Source organism: Xylocopa sonorina, chromosome 10 (genome assembly GCF_050948175.1).
Source record: "Xylocopa sonorina isolate GNS202 chromosome 10, iyXylSono1_principal, whole genome shotgun sequence".
Lineage (NCBI taxonomy): Eukaryota > Metazoa > Arthropoda > Insecta > Hymenoptera > Apidae > Xylocopa > Xylocopa sonorina.
Genome location: NC_135202.1, coordinates 11,611,874 through 11,629,373, shown reverse-complemented (window position 1 = coordinate 11,629,373; position 17,500 = coordinate 11,611,874). Strand labels below are relative to the sequence as shown.

Genomic DNA, 17,500 nt, shown 5'->3' with positions numbered 1-17,500 from the left:
AACAGCTATATAAATTACCTGGGAAACAACTGGAACAGATAAATTGGATCGTCTGGTAGACTGTTCACCCGCATGTAACATGTTGCCAAGGAAAAGGATTTACGGGTAAAATCGGTTTTTGCAGGAAAATGTGTTTCACACGTTTGAGATACATTTTTCCACGTTCGCGTAACATTGCTTGCCTTTTGTTCCTGTACGATTGGTTGTTAATTGGCACGGCCAATTTTTTTCTACATAGTATAGGTTCAGAATTGTGGAAGCCCGAATATCGATTTTTGACCCGTGAAAACTCGCCTTCTTGTTACCAGGTCACATTCTTTTTTTTGTTGCCGCTAAAAAGGTTGAAACACACCGGAAACCTTACGAATATTTGAAAACGGAGACTTTTAACCGACGAGAGGACAGTTTTGTTTCGGCGTGGAATGCATGGGCGATCAAACGGTGGATCGATCGCAGGTATTGTTCACAAAATTTGCGATCAGCTCACCGTTTGTATCGCGGCTTGTTTCGTCGCGTTTTAGGTATTTCCAAACGCATGCCACATGTGTACTTATGTATCTAGTAGTTTTGAATGAAATGGAGAAAGGAGGGTGTGAGGGGAGTAGAACGAAACGAAAAGTATATTCGAGGAAAGTCGTCTCGAGCAAAAGCGAATCTTGTTTGCTTTCCGGTACCCCGTTGCTGTGACCACGTAGGCGTACACCGAGTCAGTGCCGCAAGATTTACCTCTGGGTCGCGAGGTGATGAGGGTCTCCGCCACTGACATCGACGATGGCAACAACTCCGTCGTCTACTACAGCCTGCTGCCGAAGAAGCCCGAGGAAGGCGTATACTTTCGAATAGATCACAACACTGGTGTCATATTTCTCAACAAACTTATAGATGTGAGTACATTAACCCATTTATTTTTCATTGCACCATTTCACCCACACGAATTATGGTGACGAAATGCAAACTTCGCAGAGGAATCCGGATTACAAGTTCAGCATGACCGCGACCGCACAGGATCAGGGCGAGGATCCGAAATCGAACATGATCGATCTAGACATTCGCGTCGTGGAGTCGCATAAGAAGGCTCCATCATTCGAGCTGCGACCTTCCGCGCCGATTCAACTTTACGAGAATTTCAGCGACTTCGACACGAGCATCGTGCGGCTAAAAGCCTTCTCGCACGCTGGTGACAACTCCGGTGTCCTGTTCGAGTTGGTCCCCGGCAGGACCGAGCAAACTAACAAAGGAAACACGTTCAGGTAAATGAGTTCTCGTCAACTCGTGAGAATTGACCTCTTATAGTCTGTCTAATACCTAACTGGGACCGGCTGAAGTGACGCGTGCATATCGATACGTTCTTTTCGTCGCTGTAGATTGGAGTCGAACAAAGACGTAGCCGAGATCAAGCTATCTCAACACCTCGATTATGAGAGTAATACCGTGTACACGTTAATCGTGCGTGTACAAAATAAGTTCCAATTAGCTGCGGAGACTGTGATTGACATTGATGTGTTGGATGTGAACGATAACATTCCTGTATTCCGCGAGATGAAAAAGGGCAGCGTGCTCGAGAACGAACCACCGGGAGTACCCGTTATGCAAGTGCGGGCGATCGACGCAGACGGGACTTCTGCTCACAATCAGGTAAATCTGTTCAACTCCTTTTCCACGTTTTCATTCCAATCGTGAAAATTATGCTAATTACATTTCTGTGTGTCCCTTCCAATTGCGAGGAACTAAGGACCGTCCTCAAAAAATCTAACCGAATGGTACCATAGTAGATGGCATCGTAGGAATATCTTTAAAACGTGCCACCCTGTTTTCTTTCTAGGTCACGTACGAGCTGGATAACTTTCGGGATCTGTTTGCCATTGACAAGTACACGGGCAATATTACCACTCTGACCAAGTTCGATAGGGAGAAAGAGGACACGTATAACGTGAAGGTGATCGCCGTGGACAACTCTCCAAGCGCCCTGTTCAAGACTGGCGAACACAACAAAGGGCAGCAAGTGTTTCGAATCGAAATCGCGGACAAAAACGATAACGCCCCGCACTTCACGCAGCCCATTTATACCGCAAACTCGATCCTGGAGAGCGCCAATATAAACGCCCCAGTCACCGAAGTAAAAGCCGTCGACTCGGATACCGCCAGTCCAGTAACCTATAGTATCATATCTGGCAACACGGATGACAGCTTTTATATCGAGGGAACCACTGGAAAGATTCGTGTGAAGAAGCCTCTAGATTACGAGAAGATCACAGAGTACAACTTGACCGTGAGAGCATTCGATGGCGTGTACAATGACACGGCCCAAGTGAAGATCTTCATCGAGAATATTAACGACAATCCACCGGTTTTCAAGGAGTTCAACAAGAATCCTACCATCGAAGAGGAGAAGCTGGTCGAAGGTAAACGAGATCACGACTTGGCGGAGTCAAAGTAAATGTGATTCTAAATTCGACGAATGCTTCTTTAATAGGTTGCATTACCACCGTGGTTGCGTATGATCCCGACATAAAGGATAGAAACGCTGATCAACATATCGCATACGGAATCGTGAAAGAGGATCAGATACCTCTGATTGGCATCAACAAAACGGGTTGTATGACCCTAAAGAAACCTCTTGATCGGGATGCTCCCTATGGATATTCCACGTGGACCGTAAGTTAACGTACAAATATTTAAAGATTGCAGACTTTCTCAAGACCAGCTATCGATCGACTATCGACTATTCGATGTTACGAATTCGTTTCAGGTGATCGTGATGGCGCGTGACGAAGACGGATCTCCTACTGCGCTACGAGAACTGGTGATGGTAAACATTACATTGATCGATATAAATGACAACGCGCCGTTTCTAGATATGCCCTATCCTGTAATCTGGGACGAGAACAAACCACCGGGGAAGATCATAGAGTTAAAAGCTCGCGATTTAGATTCGGACGAAAATGGACCCCCGTTTCACTTCAGGATCGACGAGAATACCGCCGATGACGAGATTCTAATGAAATTCGCGATCCAGAACGCCGACTTGTTTGCGCGCGTTACGTTTGATCGCGAGGAACGCAAAAGCTACGACATCCCCATTGCGATCACGGACAGTGGTACACCACCGATGACCGGGACGTCGACATTGACTGTAATCATTGGCGACGAAAACGATAATCCAATGTCCGAGGGCTCGAGCTCGATATTCGTTTACAATTACAAGGGTGAAGCGCCGGAGACGGATATTGGTCGCGTGTATGTGAACGATCCGGATGACTGGGACTTGCCGGACAAGCACTTTGCTTGGGCCTCGACGCACGAAGGATTCGAGTTGGATTCAGCCACCGGAATGATAAGGCTGTTGCCTGTCATTACGAACGGTACGTTCGTACTGAAATTCATCGTCAGCGAACAGGGTAAATACATTGCGCGTCACGAGGTGAACGCATACGTAAACGTAACCGTGAAAGAGCTGCCAGAGGAGCCCGTGGCGAAGTCGGGTTCCGTACGATTTTTCGGGATGACCGCGGAGGAGTTCGTTGTGCCGGACGAAAGTGGTATCAGTAAGAAGGAGATATTTCAAGAGAGAGTCGCGAACATGCTGAACACGTCCGTCGAGAACGTAGACGTGTTCACTGTTCTCCACTCGCCGCATCATAATAATAGGAGCTTGCTCGATGTACGATTTTCCGCGCACGGAAGCCCCTATTACGCTCCTGAAAAATTGAACACTATACTAGCGCAACACTCTAAGGAGATCGAGCAGGAGCTAAAGACTGACATTTTACTTGTGAATATTGACGAATGCCTGTTCGAGAAGCTCCACTGCAATAATACTTGTCGTAGTTATTTGAACGCCAGCACTATCCCATATCCTGTGTATACGAATACGAGCACGTTCGTTGGTGTGCGAGCTGTTGTGGATCCGCAGTGCACCTGCCACGTTGCTGAGCCATTAGTCTGCCTGAACGGAGGCACACCGTTGGCAGAACGGTGCGAATGCCCTCCTGGTTTGGAGGGCTCGAGATGCGAGCTTCTTGGTATTGGATTTCACGGTAACGGCTGGGCAGTGATGCCTCCGCCTGGCCAAGCTTGTGACGACTCTCACGTAGGTCAGTACACCATATCCGCGTGATTCTCATTTTTACTTTCTATTTCATCTTTTCGTCTTCTATGATCTCAATCGACCTGTATGTTTCAGGTCTCGAGATAACGCCTCACGTAGACCACGGTTTGGTCTTTTATTTTGGCCCAATGACATACAGCCCGAAGATCGGTATTCAAGACTTCATGGCTTTGGAAGTTCGAGATTCATTCGCTGTTCTGTATATGGATTATGGAGCTGGCACCGTGCGGCTCCAGCAAAATAAGATCAAGCTCACTGATGGCAAAAGCCACAGAATAGACATTTATTTTACAAAAAATGTAAATCGTTCAAGCAGCATCACTGTTTCCATTTTCAACGCTTTATAACGATTCCCTTAATGTCTTGTTCTCAACGTTTTGTTGCGCGTTACAGGTGATCGAAATGAAGGTAGACAATTGCGGTACCTCGGAGTGCATGACTCTAACGCCGCCAATAGGTCCGAACGAGTTTCTGAATGTGAACGGCCCGATGCAGGTCGGCGGAACTCTGACCAATCTTGCGCAGCTTGCCTCACAATTGGGTTGGGACTTTAGGCCAACCGATAAGGGATTCGATGGTTGCATACGCAACATGACCTTCAATGGAAATGTAACAAACTTTGACATTTTTAATTCTCTCATTTTTTTCATTTCGATTTATATCGATTATTCATCTTTTAGACGTACAACCTGGGGATGCCCTCGTTGTCTAGAAACGCCGATCCCGGTTGTGACCACGGAATGGCCAAGGCCGTTTCCTTTGGTATCGACACCAATTTTCTCGTTGCGATTTTAGTTTGCTTCGCAATACTGTTGATACTGTTGCTGGCGGTGGTCGTGCACAGGCGGAAAACCGATGATCTCTATAAAGATATGGACGATATAAGGGAGAACATAATCAATTACGAGGACGAGGGTGGTGGCGAAGTCGACACCGGCTATGACTTAAACATTCTGCGAACTATTTACGACGCTCCGCCAATCGATTCGAAGATGCAACCCGTTGGCTTGCAATCTAGAGGTAAAAGGGGTCGGACAAGTAGAACGATAAACTGCGATGGGAGTTTGAGAGCCAGATGAAAATTTTTTACTGTTACAATTGGTAGGTGCTGACGATGTACCAGACATTTGCGGCTTCCTAGACGGCAAGAAGGAGAGCTGTGACAAGGATCCAGACACAAATCCATTCGACGACGTGAGGCACTACGCGTACGAAGGCGAAGGCAACTCTGAGGGTTCTTTGTCTTCTTTGGCGTCGTGTACGTATAAATATGCTCCCCAATGTCGCGCACTTGTCTCTGATGTATGCCGGTACTACTATTTCAGATTCGATTTATTCGCAACGCTTTTGTTTCCGCACAGGTACCGACGACGGAGATCTCAAGTTCAATTACTTGTCGAATTTTGGACCGAGGTTCCGGAAATTGGCAGACATGTACGGGGAGGAGCCGAGTGACGAGGAAAGCGATGGCGTTGGGGAACGAGAGAGCGAGAGTTGGTGTTGAACATCGCGCGGGCCCTCGAACTTTTTCACTCGAATCGTTCGCGGCAATCGATCCGTTATGTAGCTTCTGCTCTTTTTTTTGACGAAGCCCCGTGTACTTAACACTTGGACGACGGGCCCTTGGACGATTACGCAGGTGGTGATGTTCAAGTTCACTCAAAGTTGAATGTACACCAAAGTCTCAACGATTCGGAACGTGTGAGCATGGGTTGCGACCAAGCACAGTGTCACACGCCGTGCCAGAATCATTGAGACTCGGTGCACTGTTCGTCCATCGGATGATGGCGTTCGAGAAACTTGTAGCCATGCTCCACTACCTAATATCCCCTCAAAGTGTTTACTACTGACAAAATAAACATTTTTTATACACGTGACAAAAATATTTATCTTATTTGACTTTTTCATATTTATATATTTCGAGCGTATTAAAAATATTAAGAATACATTGACTAATATAAAATATGCCAGGAAACATTTATATTTCGTTAATATGGTAAGATCTTTGTATTCACGATTTATAAATCATAGTATGTCATGTGTCCTTTATAGTTTAGGAGAATTCTACTACTATGGAACATGGTTCCTTCTAGAACCGTTAGATGAGGAGTAGGCTAGCGTTAAGAATTGAGTTAGACGGAGCGAATCCTTCGTTACACCTCTAATCTCATATGCCATTTTCTGATGGACAAACAGTACACTCGTATGAGATTATGCTTCTCCGCTTAGAATTCTTTTTATTTCCACAAGTGATAATACGAATGAATGGATCTTCGGAGGCGTAAGACTAGAAGAAGGAGAGAAGATTATCAGATGAAAAGACGAAACAAAGGCAGCGGGAGAGCGACCCTGCCCCTGCTGTATTTAAGTTATAGAATATTTTATTAATCGGATATGCGCGTGAGTGCGATGAGGAATCATACTGTAGGTAAAGAGTGTGCGATACTTTACATACGCGAACACACGTATAGATATAGGTGTAAGTTTAAATATTAAAATAAAGCATACTGGGTACGTGCCGTACGCAGTTATATGTATGTGTGCATGAGCGTGTGTATGTGTGTAGTATATAGTGTGCGTGTATGTGTGCAGTGTGTCCTTCAACAGTTACCACTAGAAGAAGGTTGCTGTATCTCTAGTGGCGAGTGTCGGAGGACCGTCACACTTCGATACTGCCCTATTCAAACATGTGATAGTCGATCGCAAAAACGTACGCGCAGCATACCTTTGTTCTTTATCAGCGATTCATCTATTGTCGTCGGAGATACGTGTAATTTCATGTTATTCTATTTTTTTTTTTTTTTGTAGCAATAATAAAAGATGGTGACAATTCGAAGTGAATGCGATGTTGCGTTAACACGTTGAGTGCCACGCGGTTTTATAGCGACTTCCCCGTCAGGCCGCGTGCACAGATATCTTGGAACAGCAATGTTATTTTTTAGCCCTCAGAATGTCAGTTCAAGATTCAGAAAGTGACAATAGCGAAATTATTTTTGCTAAAAGGCGGCATAGAGTGCGCATTGTTTCTTCATCAGAGGAAGAAGAAGAAAGGGAAAAAATTTTTACTTTTACTATCATATTTTATACTGTCAGTCACTGGTGACTGACGCGGCCTGAACGGAAAAGTCGGTGTCAGTCACCGGTGACTGACGTGGCACTCAACGTGTTAAACCGGCGAATTCCCTGAATTAGTCCAATATCACGTACATGTGCGCAACGTGGCTTTTTTCCTCGTCAGTGGATGACTCCGCGTAATACAACCGTTTTGCATGTTTTGTACATTTAGCGTGGACAGATGCGACAACACGCCTTCGTAAAATGTTTGTAGAGCAACGGAAAATAGCGTAGGCTGTGCTAAAGATTTTCCATGCGTTAATTAATAGAATTCTCCAAGACAGGCTTCGTAGTGGCATCCGCTGAATGAAAAGGAAGCCCCTTGTCTCGCCGATTGCGACACTTTGCTGCCTTGGACACTTTCTACGAGGGGATGAAAGAGAGAGGGTGCGAAAGAGAGAGAGAGAGAGAGAGAGAGAGAGAGAGAGAGAGACGTTTCGAGAGCCTATAAAAAGTCCTCGACATTGCTACCCCTTTGGCAATTGCGTTCACCACGCGTAGACAGACGATCTCAAGGATCAGAAGACAGGAAACTCGTCGAATCGCAACGTTTGCGTTACTCGCAGTCCTAGCTGACAATATGTAAGTGGTGCGCCTCGTGCGCGATACCGAGAAAAAGCTTTTTTTATGAGTCTCACCATAAATGACCTATCTATTAACGTTATCTTAGTTACAAGGTAATTACGCGGGAGGTTTTATTGCCTCCCACCCTTTCTACTCTATCTGGATCTCTAATTCACCCACGCAACGACGTTTTGTTCCGCAGGTGTCGTAAAATTCGACTTGGCTTCCTCGCAATAATTCTGCTGTTATGGTTGGCCTTGGACTTTGGCGCTGAAGCACAGTTAAACTTCTCAACCGGTTGGGGGAAGCGTAGCCAAAGGATAGGCGTCGTGGATTGGGGTGGCGCCAGAACCGAGTGCTCCTTGCAAGCTAGACCTTCGATGGAACAGCTGCTGACCTTTTACAATTTGATACAGGTATTACCACGTTCTTATACGTGCATATATATCGATATTTTAATTTTCTGTTTCGCGTGTTTTTAGGCGGAGGCGCGAAGGATGCTGGACTGTCGGAAGTTAAACGAATGATTCGAGGAGAGAAGCTGGCGGCGTTAGCGGAACCGCGCGCGTCCTTAACGTCGGGCAACCTGTTTCAAAGTATCGGATCGCTCGTACTTCCGGCGCTTGTCGGTTGCCTCGATACGTTCTCGACCGCTGCGATCATGCATTGTAAAATTATACCGATACGAAACGATAATACAAACAATGAGTAGTAAAGGCAAAACGAACGATGTCCTTCCTTTGTTCTCTTTCGTTCGCCCGCCCGTAAATTTTCCCACCGAGACACAAACGACCTCGATCCATCGAACATACGACACATCCGCCAATCTGGTCGATCTTGAGCGTTTAATTCTCCGTAGATCGCGTTTCTTAACGATCCTTGCCTAGCCTACATATAATCTCGCCTCGCTACGAACGATTCGCTTGCTCGTCCGTCGCACAGACAACGACCCATCGTCGCAGCTAGGTCTAAAGCTCACTGGTAATCGGCTTTTCAGAATTTTCGTTTAACACTTTCGCGTTTAGTTAGGCTGAGACAGATTTTGTCTCCCTTTTCTACTTTAATCGAACGCTGAGGATGTGGTCCTCTACTTTTTATGTAATTAGCGTTCTCGTCGTACTTGGTGGTGCCACCGATTGGCAAGTCGAGAGACGACCGAGATTCTTAGGTAAGAATCGAGCCACCGAAGGGAACACGGACCTCTAATCCAACGAGTGTTCCAATTCATTTTCTAGATCTGGATTGGATCCGGAAGGAGCCGAAAAATTCCACGAGGATACCGTTCTGGGTGCCAGTTCACACGAAATTTCAATGTGAAAAAACAGGATTTTTCCCGGACAAGGTCAACTGCAAGCAGTTTTATCGCTGCCTGAGCTTCTTGACCGGTTACTTCCTTCGGCACACGTACGTGTGTAACGGAAATCGCGTGTACTCCAGCAAACTGCAAAACTGCGTGGATCCGGAAAAGAACGACAGACCAGAGTGTATCGTAGGGTTGAAGAAGTCATCCGCAGATCAAACGAACACGTCATCGGTAGAAGAGACGAAGGAACCGGTTGAGCAAGGTACGTCTAATTTCAAGACGGTCAGGAAAGTAATCACGGAGAGGCTACGGAGAAAGGACTTTTTTGATTTGCAGAGTTGCCTCAGCTCGATAACACCACGCTATTCGAAAATAGATATGGACAGGATGTAGAAAATAGCACCAAAGAGTATGTCACTTTGGTGAAACGGCAAGTCGGTAATGACGATTCTGCTTGCGATAATGCGAATGAGGAAAATTCTGAAGAGTTGGATGATGAATTTGTTAACGCATCCGCAGACATATGTCCAAGGGAGCAAAGAATCACGGTGCGAGTAGATGCAACGACGCAAGGTAGCACAGCGCAGTTCGATACAATGGGGGAGCAAAGCACTACCGTACAAGTAGATACAACTACGCAACAAAGTACTACAGTAGAAACAGATATATCGACGCAAAGTATTACAGTGGAGGTAGATACAACGGAAGGACAAAGTACTATCGTACCGGGCTCAACGGAACAACAAGATACTACCGTAGAAGGCTCAATAGAACAAGATGCTATCGTAGAAGGCTCAACGGAACAACAAAGCACTACGGAGCAAGTACATGAAACAGAGGAACTTGTTACAGAAGAAACAGATACAACAGAACAGATTACCCAACAGGCATATACTTTCGAAACAAGTGAGGAAGTAAGACATAATACAGAAGGAATGCGGACAACGGAAGAAAGTAGTACTCATACCGATCTAGAGGCGAAAATTGCAACAAAGTCCCAAAAGGTAACAGGGCACAGTGCTATCGAGAACGTAGACACAGAAACGAAAAGCACCGTCCAGCAAGTAGATGCGACAACGGATATCCTTAAGGATAACGTGGAAAGTATTACAGTTACCGAGACGTCACAGACGTCACAGACGTCAGGGACTGAGACGGATAGAATATTCGAAACCACGACAGTGAATTTCGAAGAAGACGGAAGTTCGAAAGACAATACCGTGAACGAAGAACGCAATGACGAACACAAAGAGCAAATCTGCGTCGAAGAAGGCTTCTTCGCAGACGCCAGCAATTGTTCCAAGTTTTACAGATGCGTTCGGTTTGGATTCATGTTCCTCAAACACGAGTTCACTTGTGCCGTTGGAACTATTTGGGACGATCGTTTGAAGACCTGTAACTTCCTAGCCGGGGTCGAACTCGACGACGTATCTTGCAAATATGACGCAAACCGTATCGCGCAGAATCGACTGTCTGAAACTGGAACTGAACTTAGTACCGATGACCTGATCAGGGACCAATTAACGTTCATTTGCCCGACTGGTATCCGACGACACTCCAAGTATTGCAACTTGTTTTACCAATGCATTCTAAACGCTCGATTCCAGATGAATTTCACGACATTCGCGTGTCCAGAAGGCACGTCCTTCAACGAGGAGAGGGTTCAGTGTTTGGAAAGCAAGGAGGACGAGGATTGCCTTATCTTTCAGATCGACGAAAAACGAAGTCCGATTGAAATCGTAAGAACCACTATCGTCTATCTTTACCACTAAATATTTTCGACATGAACGGATAGTTTAGAATTCAGTTCCTTCAATGTTTTTCCTGATTTGTTACAGCTTCATCTTCCAAATAGGGATTTCTGTCCTGACGAGGGTCGATTCCCATACGGTGTCATTTGTTCGAGCAGATACCTAGAATGCATTCGTAATTCGGAAGGAAATCTCGAAGGATATGTATTCGAATGTCCAGCCGGACACGTGTATTCTCCAATGAGCATCGAGTGCTTGCCGTCAGCTACATTTCCAGCCTGTATACATTAATATTAGATAGTTTAAATTGAATCATTTCCTAGTTGATGCGATACCGATACCCTAATCAGAATTTTGCTAATTGTCACTCGTTATCAGAAAAAGTAGTGTATTATATCACTCTGATCTTCAATAATTAGATCGAGCAACAGAAACCTGGAATGTATATTGTTTCATATTTTTAATTGCAATTATCAGAATCAATTTGTAATTAGTAGTTTGAAAATTTTTTTATACTCTTGGTGGCGCCATCTCTGCGAAAAGTGTTCAAACTGGTCGCACGTAATTATCCACAGCAAAGTGAACTACCGAGAGACTGCTGGCGCCATCTGTCGGAAGAACCGGGAACTATTTCGATACCAGTTTGGCCGTTCTCCACAGAGATGGCGCCACCAGCTCGTAAAGAGTGACAGGTGTTTCGAACTATTATTCATTAATTAAACTTTTCCAATTCGCTCAAAAATGTAAATATATTATTCTAAGATTATTGGATGAGCCATTAAACAATTAAATGATTAAATAATTAAGTACGGGAGTGCGTTGAAAAATTATTTTTCGAACTGTTCTTTAACCGTGTGGAGAGAAGAGTGACTAGTATAAATATCACGTAAAAGTTAAAAATTTTATTTGCACTGTCAAATATTTATAATTTCCCAGTGTTAGATTGTGTTTTAAACGGTAATGTTAACTGTAATAATTGTTATAGGTTCATTAGTACGAAAGTGATTTAAAATCGAGCTGGTGGCGCCATCTCTCGGGGAAATGCTGAAACTATCAGGAAATTAGTACCTAAACTCGACCGCTAGATGGCGCCACCAGTTCGATTTTTAGTTCGCTATCCCGCCGATAGTTCAGCGCTTCACTGAGAGATGGCGCCACCAGTTCGATTTTTAGTTCGCTATCCCGCCGATAGTTCAGCGCTTCGCTCAGAGATGGCGCCACCAGTTCGATTTTTAGTTCGCTAACCCGCCGATAGTTCAGCGCTTCACTGAGAGATGGCGCCACCAGTTCGATTTTTTAGTTCACTATCCTGCCGATAGTTCAGCGCTTGTCTCAGAGATGGCGCCACCGATCCATATAAATTTTTACGTGAACTAGCAGAACCTTGAAAATTCATTTCCTCTAATTGAATTTGTTATCCTTGATATTTGTTACGAGATTGACATTTTTCGTTAACGGAATAATTAAACAACCAATTATAAGGAATTGAACGTTTATTAATGCTCATCAATTAATCAACTACAGAAGTGCGGTTAGGAATAATAATGAACGATATATCGAAAGTTTTAGGACGAATTATATCGATAATCGGTTCGACATGTCTGTGTATTTGCGACAGTGCATGCGATCTCGGTTAGTTCAACATTTCTCCACGACATTGTAATGTTTAATAGGTTTCATAATTAATTCGTAGCGTTTTGAATGAAGATGCAATTGACACTGCATCGTGATAATTACTGATATATTTCCGGTATGCCAGATTCTTTAAATTGTTTGTTGTTCGGAGAAGCATGAAATAACCTATAAATCAGCTGATCGAGTAATTCATATTTTCAGAAGAAACTACGATAGTACATGTTTGCACTTCGTCAAATTTGTGGGAGCCTATTAAAAGAGCATCAAGCGGAAGGAAAGCCGGCGATGTACGTGGTTCAATGCTCTGGTTTGTTAACTAAGCAGTTCGGCACGAGCTACGTTCGGAATGGGACCAGGTTAGCCTCTTCTTTTGGACAGCATGGGAGGTGTGGAAAATTCCGCGAGTACCGCAAGAAAGTAGCGCTTTGGTTGAAGCAGCAGAGCGGCCAGGTAGCCGAAGCTTGCGCTAGACAGTTTGAATTCATTGCCGCACAGCGTGTCAGAAGAAGCTTGCAGTTATTTCACTTGTATACAAGAATATGGGACGAGGTTGCGCTTAAGGAGTTCATAAGAACGTGGAGGAATCATACGTTGCGAAACGCCAAACATTTTCTGATGAGTAGCATCGGCGTAACAATGTACAATTGGGACAGTGAAAAGATAAGCGAAGACGAATTGAACAGGTAAGAGTGGTTCAGATTTTTACATTCTTGAAAGTTATTTTGAATGCTTCTTTAAACCCCGCTTACTCATTCCGATTCTTTGTTAGTTATAAACAGGAAATTGAAGGAATTTACAGGTTGAAAGCCTCCACAGTTATTTGCGAAAAGTGCCATCAAAGAATTGTTATAGATACTAGACAACCCGGTATTAACTATTGCACATGTCATGGTGATAAATTCAGCGCCAGTTCCAACGAAGGTAGTAAATAGTAATTTTCCCGTATACAAACAATTACGTTTATCGTACTAATCGAAGCTAATTTCTAGCCGATGGGTGGAAACCGTACATAGAACGACAGGATATGCTTATTTGGAGAAGGGAGGAACCAAATTCTGGAGGGTTATTCGCGTATAAAGTCTATGGTACATTCTCGGACGTTACCGCTGAGGACTTTTTGCAAACACAAATTGACGTCGACTATAGAAAAAAATGGGATCCAACAGCTCGAGACTTACAAATTATAGATACCGATCCAAAAACGGAAAAGTCTGTTGATGACAGGACCGATATTATATATTGGGAGACGATATGGCCGGTATGCGATAATTCACTATGCAATGCCTGCTTACGTAACACCGATCACGCAATTTAGCTACGCCAATTTTAATACATACGTATTTCGATTATAGAGACTGTTCGCAAACAGAGACTACGTGTATCAACGGCGATGGCTTGTGGACAAAGAGAAACGATTGATCATAATTATAAGTAGAGTAACCGAACATCCAAGTGCGCCTACAAAACCAGGAATATACAGGTATGATAAACATATTGAAACATTCGATAACACACTATGCATCTCGATAAGTTGGTCGATTGGTTATTTTTAGTTTTATATTTCATTACGGAATGACCTAGCTCGTTAAAAGTATTTGGATGGTTGAAATTTATTATTAAATAATCTGAAGTGTATATGTATATGTGTGTGTGTGTGTATACATAACAGAGTCACAACGTATTGGTCGTACATGGTGATTAGGCCTTACACTGAATTCCATCAGCCAGGCATTGAATTTGGACTGACATACTTTGACGATCCTGGTGTAAATATTCCATCTGCAGTTACATCATGGGTTGCAATGTCAGGTATATACATTATTCATGTCAGGAAATTACGTTTCTTTCGCATAAATACTAACAATTATCTGTATAAATATACATATATACATATATTAGGTCTCCCAGATTTTCTAATTCGTATGAGAAAAGCATCAAAGAATTATCAAAGTTACAAGCTTATGCGAGAAAATGTAAATGCCTCCAGTACTCACTGTGTATCGTCAAATGACGAGGACATTTCTGAGGACAAAGTTGAAAATGATAATTCACAAATGGATAAACAGAGCGAGACAGAAATAAAAAAAGATACGGAGGAGTCTAATCGCATTAAACAAATTGAAACTACAACGTTCGCAGAAACTAAAGAAAACGATGTCAGTGACGAAGATAGAGAGAATATGGAAAACTCAACTGACGAAGGCAGGGGTTTATTACGTTATTTTTTGCTTACAAAATTATTTGTCTGACCAATAATTGTACCACATTTGAAATAATGAAATTGGGTTTGGCCAATAGAAAGACTTTAACACGGCGGTGTACGAGCGGAATGGTAATGCATAATCGCGATCGCGAATACAAATGATACAGGTACGATTGCATGGATTTGTTGGATCGTCGTTGGTGATCACGTCAACGATAATATCGTATACAACGGTACATTCGTCAGGTAGAAACAAAGAATTTTACAAAAATGCCAGAGACAGCATTTTGTTATTATCGTGTTCCGTACGATACAACAAGCACAAGACTGATTTGACACAACTCATTTCACTTACTACATCATTACTCATTGCATGATTAAAGAAGAAAAAGAAGTGAATAGAAAGATGTCCAAAGTCACGAAAATTGTAAGGTAAACAAGATTTTTTGCTAAACATATACATACGCGCGTAAACATAACGTTGCACAATCAAAATGCTATGTTGTATCTATGTACGCTCGGGATAGTGCAAGTATAGATATATATTTATGTATATATAGATGAATAGATAGGTACATAAATACATAAAAATTGATTTTCTACATGGACATTAACCAAATCTATTATGTACATTTGCATATACATGAAATTGATCCAATACCTGATTTATGATATTATAATTATATAAATTGTAAATAGTCTCTGTAACATAGTACAGACATCTTATGTTACATTATAAAACGCGTTTTCAATATTAAACATGGCATTGCACAGTTACTTTGCCTTTGTAAAGAAAATATATAAATGTTAACATATTTTTAACATTGTACACTCTGTACTGATTTCAGGAAAAAATGCTGTGAAAACAGAAATATGTACTATATACCTCGAGGTGCGAATTTGTTTCAGAACATTGTTTCTATTTCGCATTGTCTTCATCTAACAACATTCATCCAGAACTATTTATACCTTAATAAAAACTTTTACTATCAAAAGGATTAACCCTTTCATGCTGTGTCTTCTGTTACAACAGAGCAGCTCAAAAGTACATCATTTTCTTCATCCATTTGGAAACAGATTTCCACTGGCAGCTGTCGTGGAGTGGATTTAAAACCGAAACAATCTTCGTCGTGACATTTTTGGTATACTGTTTTATTCCTTAGATCCACGACCAGGAAGACATTGTTACTTTTGTGGCACCTGCCAATATTTTCACAGTATCTACAAGCGAAGAACTAAATGGTTATTTCTTTTCATTAGTAAATCTTGATTATTTCATTTAAGTGACTAGAAATACCTATATCCTAAAGTTTCATATACTAATATTTTTACAGCCTCGAAGTATTTACATAAGCGTATTTTTCCAGGATCTATTAAAGTACGAATGTATTTATCCAATATTGGATATTTCGAATAATTTTTATTGTTTTCGCAATAACTATATCGTATCTCGCCTTTGAAACGTTTTGTGTCCACAGCGCCGCTATCGGAACACTCAAGTAATATTAGATCTTTTCTCATAACAAAATACGATACCAATGAATCTAGAAACAAGCTCAATTCTTTATCGTTATTCGAATTGGAAGGTATATATTTACAATCGCTGGAGAGTATCAAATTCGATTGTTTTCCCCACTTGGTGGATTTGTATATCCTAAAATGCCTATTTTTAGTGTAAACTGCAGTATCAATGAACAACCGTTTGCCTTTTCTTGTCTCGACGACCAGTCGTTCGAGTTTCACTCGATCAAAGCGACTTAAAATGTTACACTGTGCTTCCTCGGGCGAAATCAAATAATTTAAGATATCCTTGCACACGGACTTGACCAAACTACCGACGTGGTAATTATTTTTAAAAGCAACATCTTTCACGTTAAATATAAGATGCCTGCTGAATTTTTCATCGGTGCTCGAGTCCAAGTTGATCACACTGTATTTATTACACGGTATGCCCCAACGAGAGAGCAAATAGGCACAGAAAACGTCGATCAGGGTACTTGTCATGGACGAGCCGTCGTTCAGAGGGTTTAATTCGATCGAATATTCTAAATCCAAATACAACCGACACGGGCAATTCTCTGGAATAATCTGGTTTTAAATTGATCGCGTTACTACGCGCACGTCTACAGGTGGGTCATCTTTAAACAAACAACGAAAACGTTATCGTTAGCGTACCTCGTAAGAGCATCTTTTTTCTGCCGATCGATGCTCGTAATACCACCAATATCTCTCGGGATGAGCTACTACAAATTTACGATAACCGTTGTCTCTCTGATAAACAAAAGTGCAAAGCGTGTCGAAATCGTCGCTTTCTTTAAAAGCGGTGTCGAGCGCCTCGGCTTGTTTCTCGAATTCCATCCAAAATTCACGGGGGCCTAAAATATTTGACGGCATCCTTCGAAACTCTTTCACCCAATGCGCTTTATTACTTGCTTCTTTCACTTCAGCCTCTTGTTTCGCGATCGTTTCGTTGCCATAAAAAGTCTTCACGTCGACTCTGTACATGTTCAATTACCTACAAGTAAGTCGGTTGCACGTTCGTTCCGAGCATAACTTTGTTTCGCGCTAAAATACGTGCACGAACTAAATGATGTTAATGAGAGAGGAAACTGTACTCTGTTCCACGGAACACGAGTTTTCGTTTACTGCGGTGGAAAAAGATTGACAAGTAAATTTTAATTAAGGTCTTTTGCAAATGCTTTAAGCATTGCGTAACATGTTTTAATTAATAAACTTCGCAATAAATTATGCATATAGTAATTTAATCATGAATTTGCTGTCTAAAACTTTTCTACGATATCGCGATGCAAATCACCATCGTG

At 42.5% G+C, this 17,500-nt stretch overlaps 4 protein-coding genes and 1 long non-coding RNA gene across 9 annotated transcripts in view; 4 read left to right on the top strand and 1 right to left on the bottom strand.

Moving 5' to 3' along the window:
• Shg (DE-cadherin) overlaps positions 1-6,118 on the top strand; it is a 50,849-nt gene extending 44,731 nt beyond the window's left edge. For both annotated transcript variants that reach the window (XM_076903461.1, XM_076903463.1), the window contains 11 exons: positions 696-884; positions 964-1,250; positions 1,365-1,635; positions 1,823-2,402; positions 2,474-2,655; positions 2,750-4,094; positions 4,184-4,407; positions 4,502-4,717; positions 4,789-5,128; positions 5,214-5,366; positions 5,470-6,118. In XM_076903461.1, the coding sequence (XP_076759576.1) occupies positions 696-884; positions 964-1,250; positions 1,365-1,635; positions 1,823-2,402; positions 2,474-2,655; positions 2,750-4,094; positions 4,184-4,407; positions 4,502-4,717; positions 4,789-5,128; positions 5,214-5,366; positions 5,470-5,612 (3,930 nt within the window). In that variant the 3' untranslated portion in view covers positions 5,613-6,118. The remainder of the gene's footprint in view (positions 1-695; positions 885-963; positions 1,251-1,364; positions 1,636-1,822; positions 2,403-2,473; positions 2,656-2,749; positions 4,095-4,183; positions 4,408-4,501; positions 4,718-4,788; positions 5,129-5,213; positions 5,367-5,469) is intronic.
• A 1,530-nt stretch (positions 6,119-7,648) lies between these two features.
• On the top strand, positions 7,649-8,499 carry LOC143428081 (hypertrehalosaemic prohormone). Its single transcript, XM_076902699.1, has 3 exons — positions 7,649-7,804; positions 7,989-8,202; positions 8,269-8,499. Coding segments are annotated over exons 1-3 (261 nt in total). The 5' UTR covers positions 7,649-7,802; the 3' UTR covers positions 8,314-8,499.
• Positions 8,500-10,578: 2,079 nt separating this feature from the next.
• On the top strand, positions 10,579-11,152 carry LOC143428328 (uncharacterized). The gene is made up of 2 exons (XR_013102414.1): positions 10,579-10,828; positions 10,928-11,152. It is a non-coding gene; the product is annotated as an uncharacterized LOC143428328 (long non-coding RNA).
• A 1,235-nt stretch (positions 11,153-12,387) lies between these two features.
• On the top strand, positions 12,388-14,788 carry LOC143427941 (stAR-related lipid transfer protein 7, mitochondrial). 4 transcript variants are annotated; one of them, XM_076902464.1, is made up of 7 exons: positions 12,388-12,590; positions 12,661-13,158; positions 13,245-13,399; positions 13,465-13,733; positions 13,828-13,955; positions 14,178-14,284; positions 14,375-14,788. In XM_076902464.1, the coding sequence occupies exons 2-7, from the start codon at positions 12,695-12,697 to the stop codon at positions 14,722-14,724; spliced, it is 1,473 nt and encodes a 490-aa protein (XP_076758579.1). In that variant the 5' UTR covers positions 12,388-12,590; positions 12,661-12,694; the 3' UTR covers positions 14,725-14,788. The 4 variants fall into 4 exon arrangements, with proteins under 4 accessions (XP_076758579.1, XP_076758576.1, XP_076758578.1 ...); XM_076902461.1 differs by having other exon boundaries at positions 12,397-12,590; positions 12,677-13,158; positions 14,145-14,284; XM_076902463.1 differs by having other exon boundaries at positions 12,397-12,590; positions 14,145-14,284.
• Positions 14,789-15,553: 765 nt separating this feature from the next.
• Positions 15,554-17,189, bottom strand: LOC143427942 (DNA-directed primase/polymerase protein). The gene is made up of 3 exons (XM_076902465.1): positions 16,854-17,189; positions 15,976-16,766; positions 15,554-15,899 (listed from the first exon to the last, which is right to left on the bottom strand). Exons 1-3 carry the CDS (start codon positions 17,181-17,183, stop codon positions 15,686-15,688), a joined length of 1,335 nt encoding a protein of 444 aa, XP_076758580.1. The 5' UTR covers positions 17,184-17,189; the 3' UTR covers positions 15,554-15,685.
• Between the last annotated feature and the right edge of the window lie 311 nt (positions 17,190-17,500).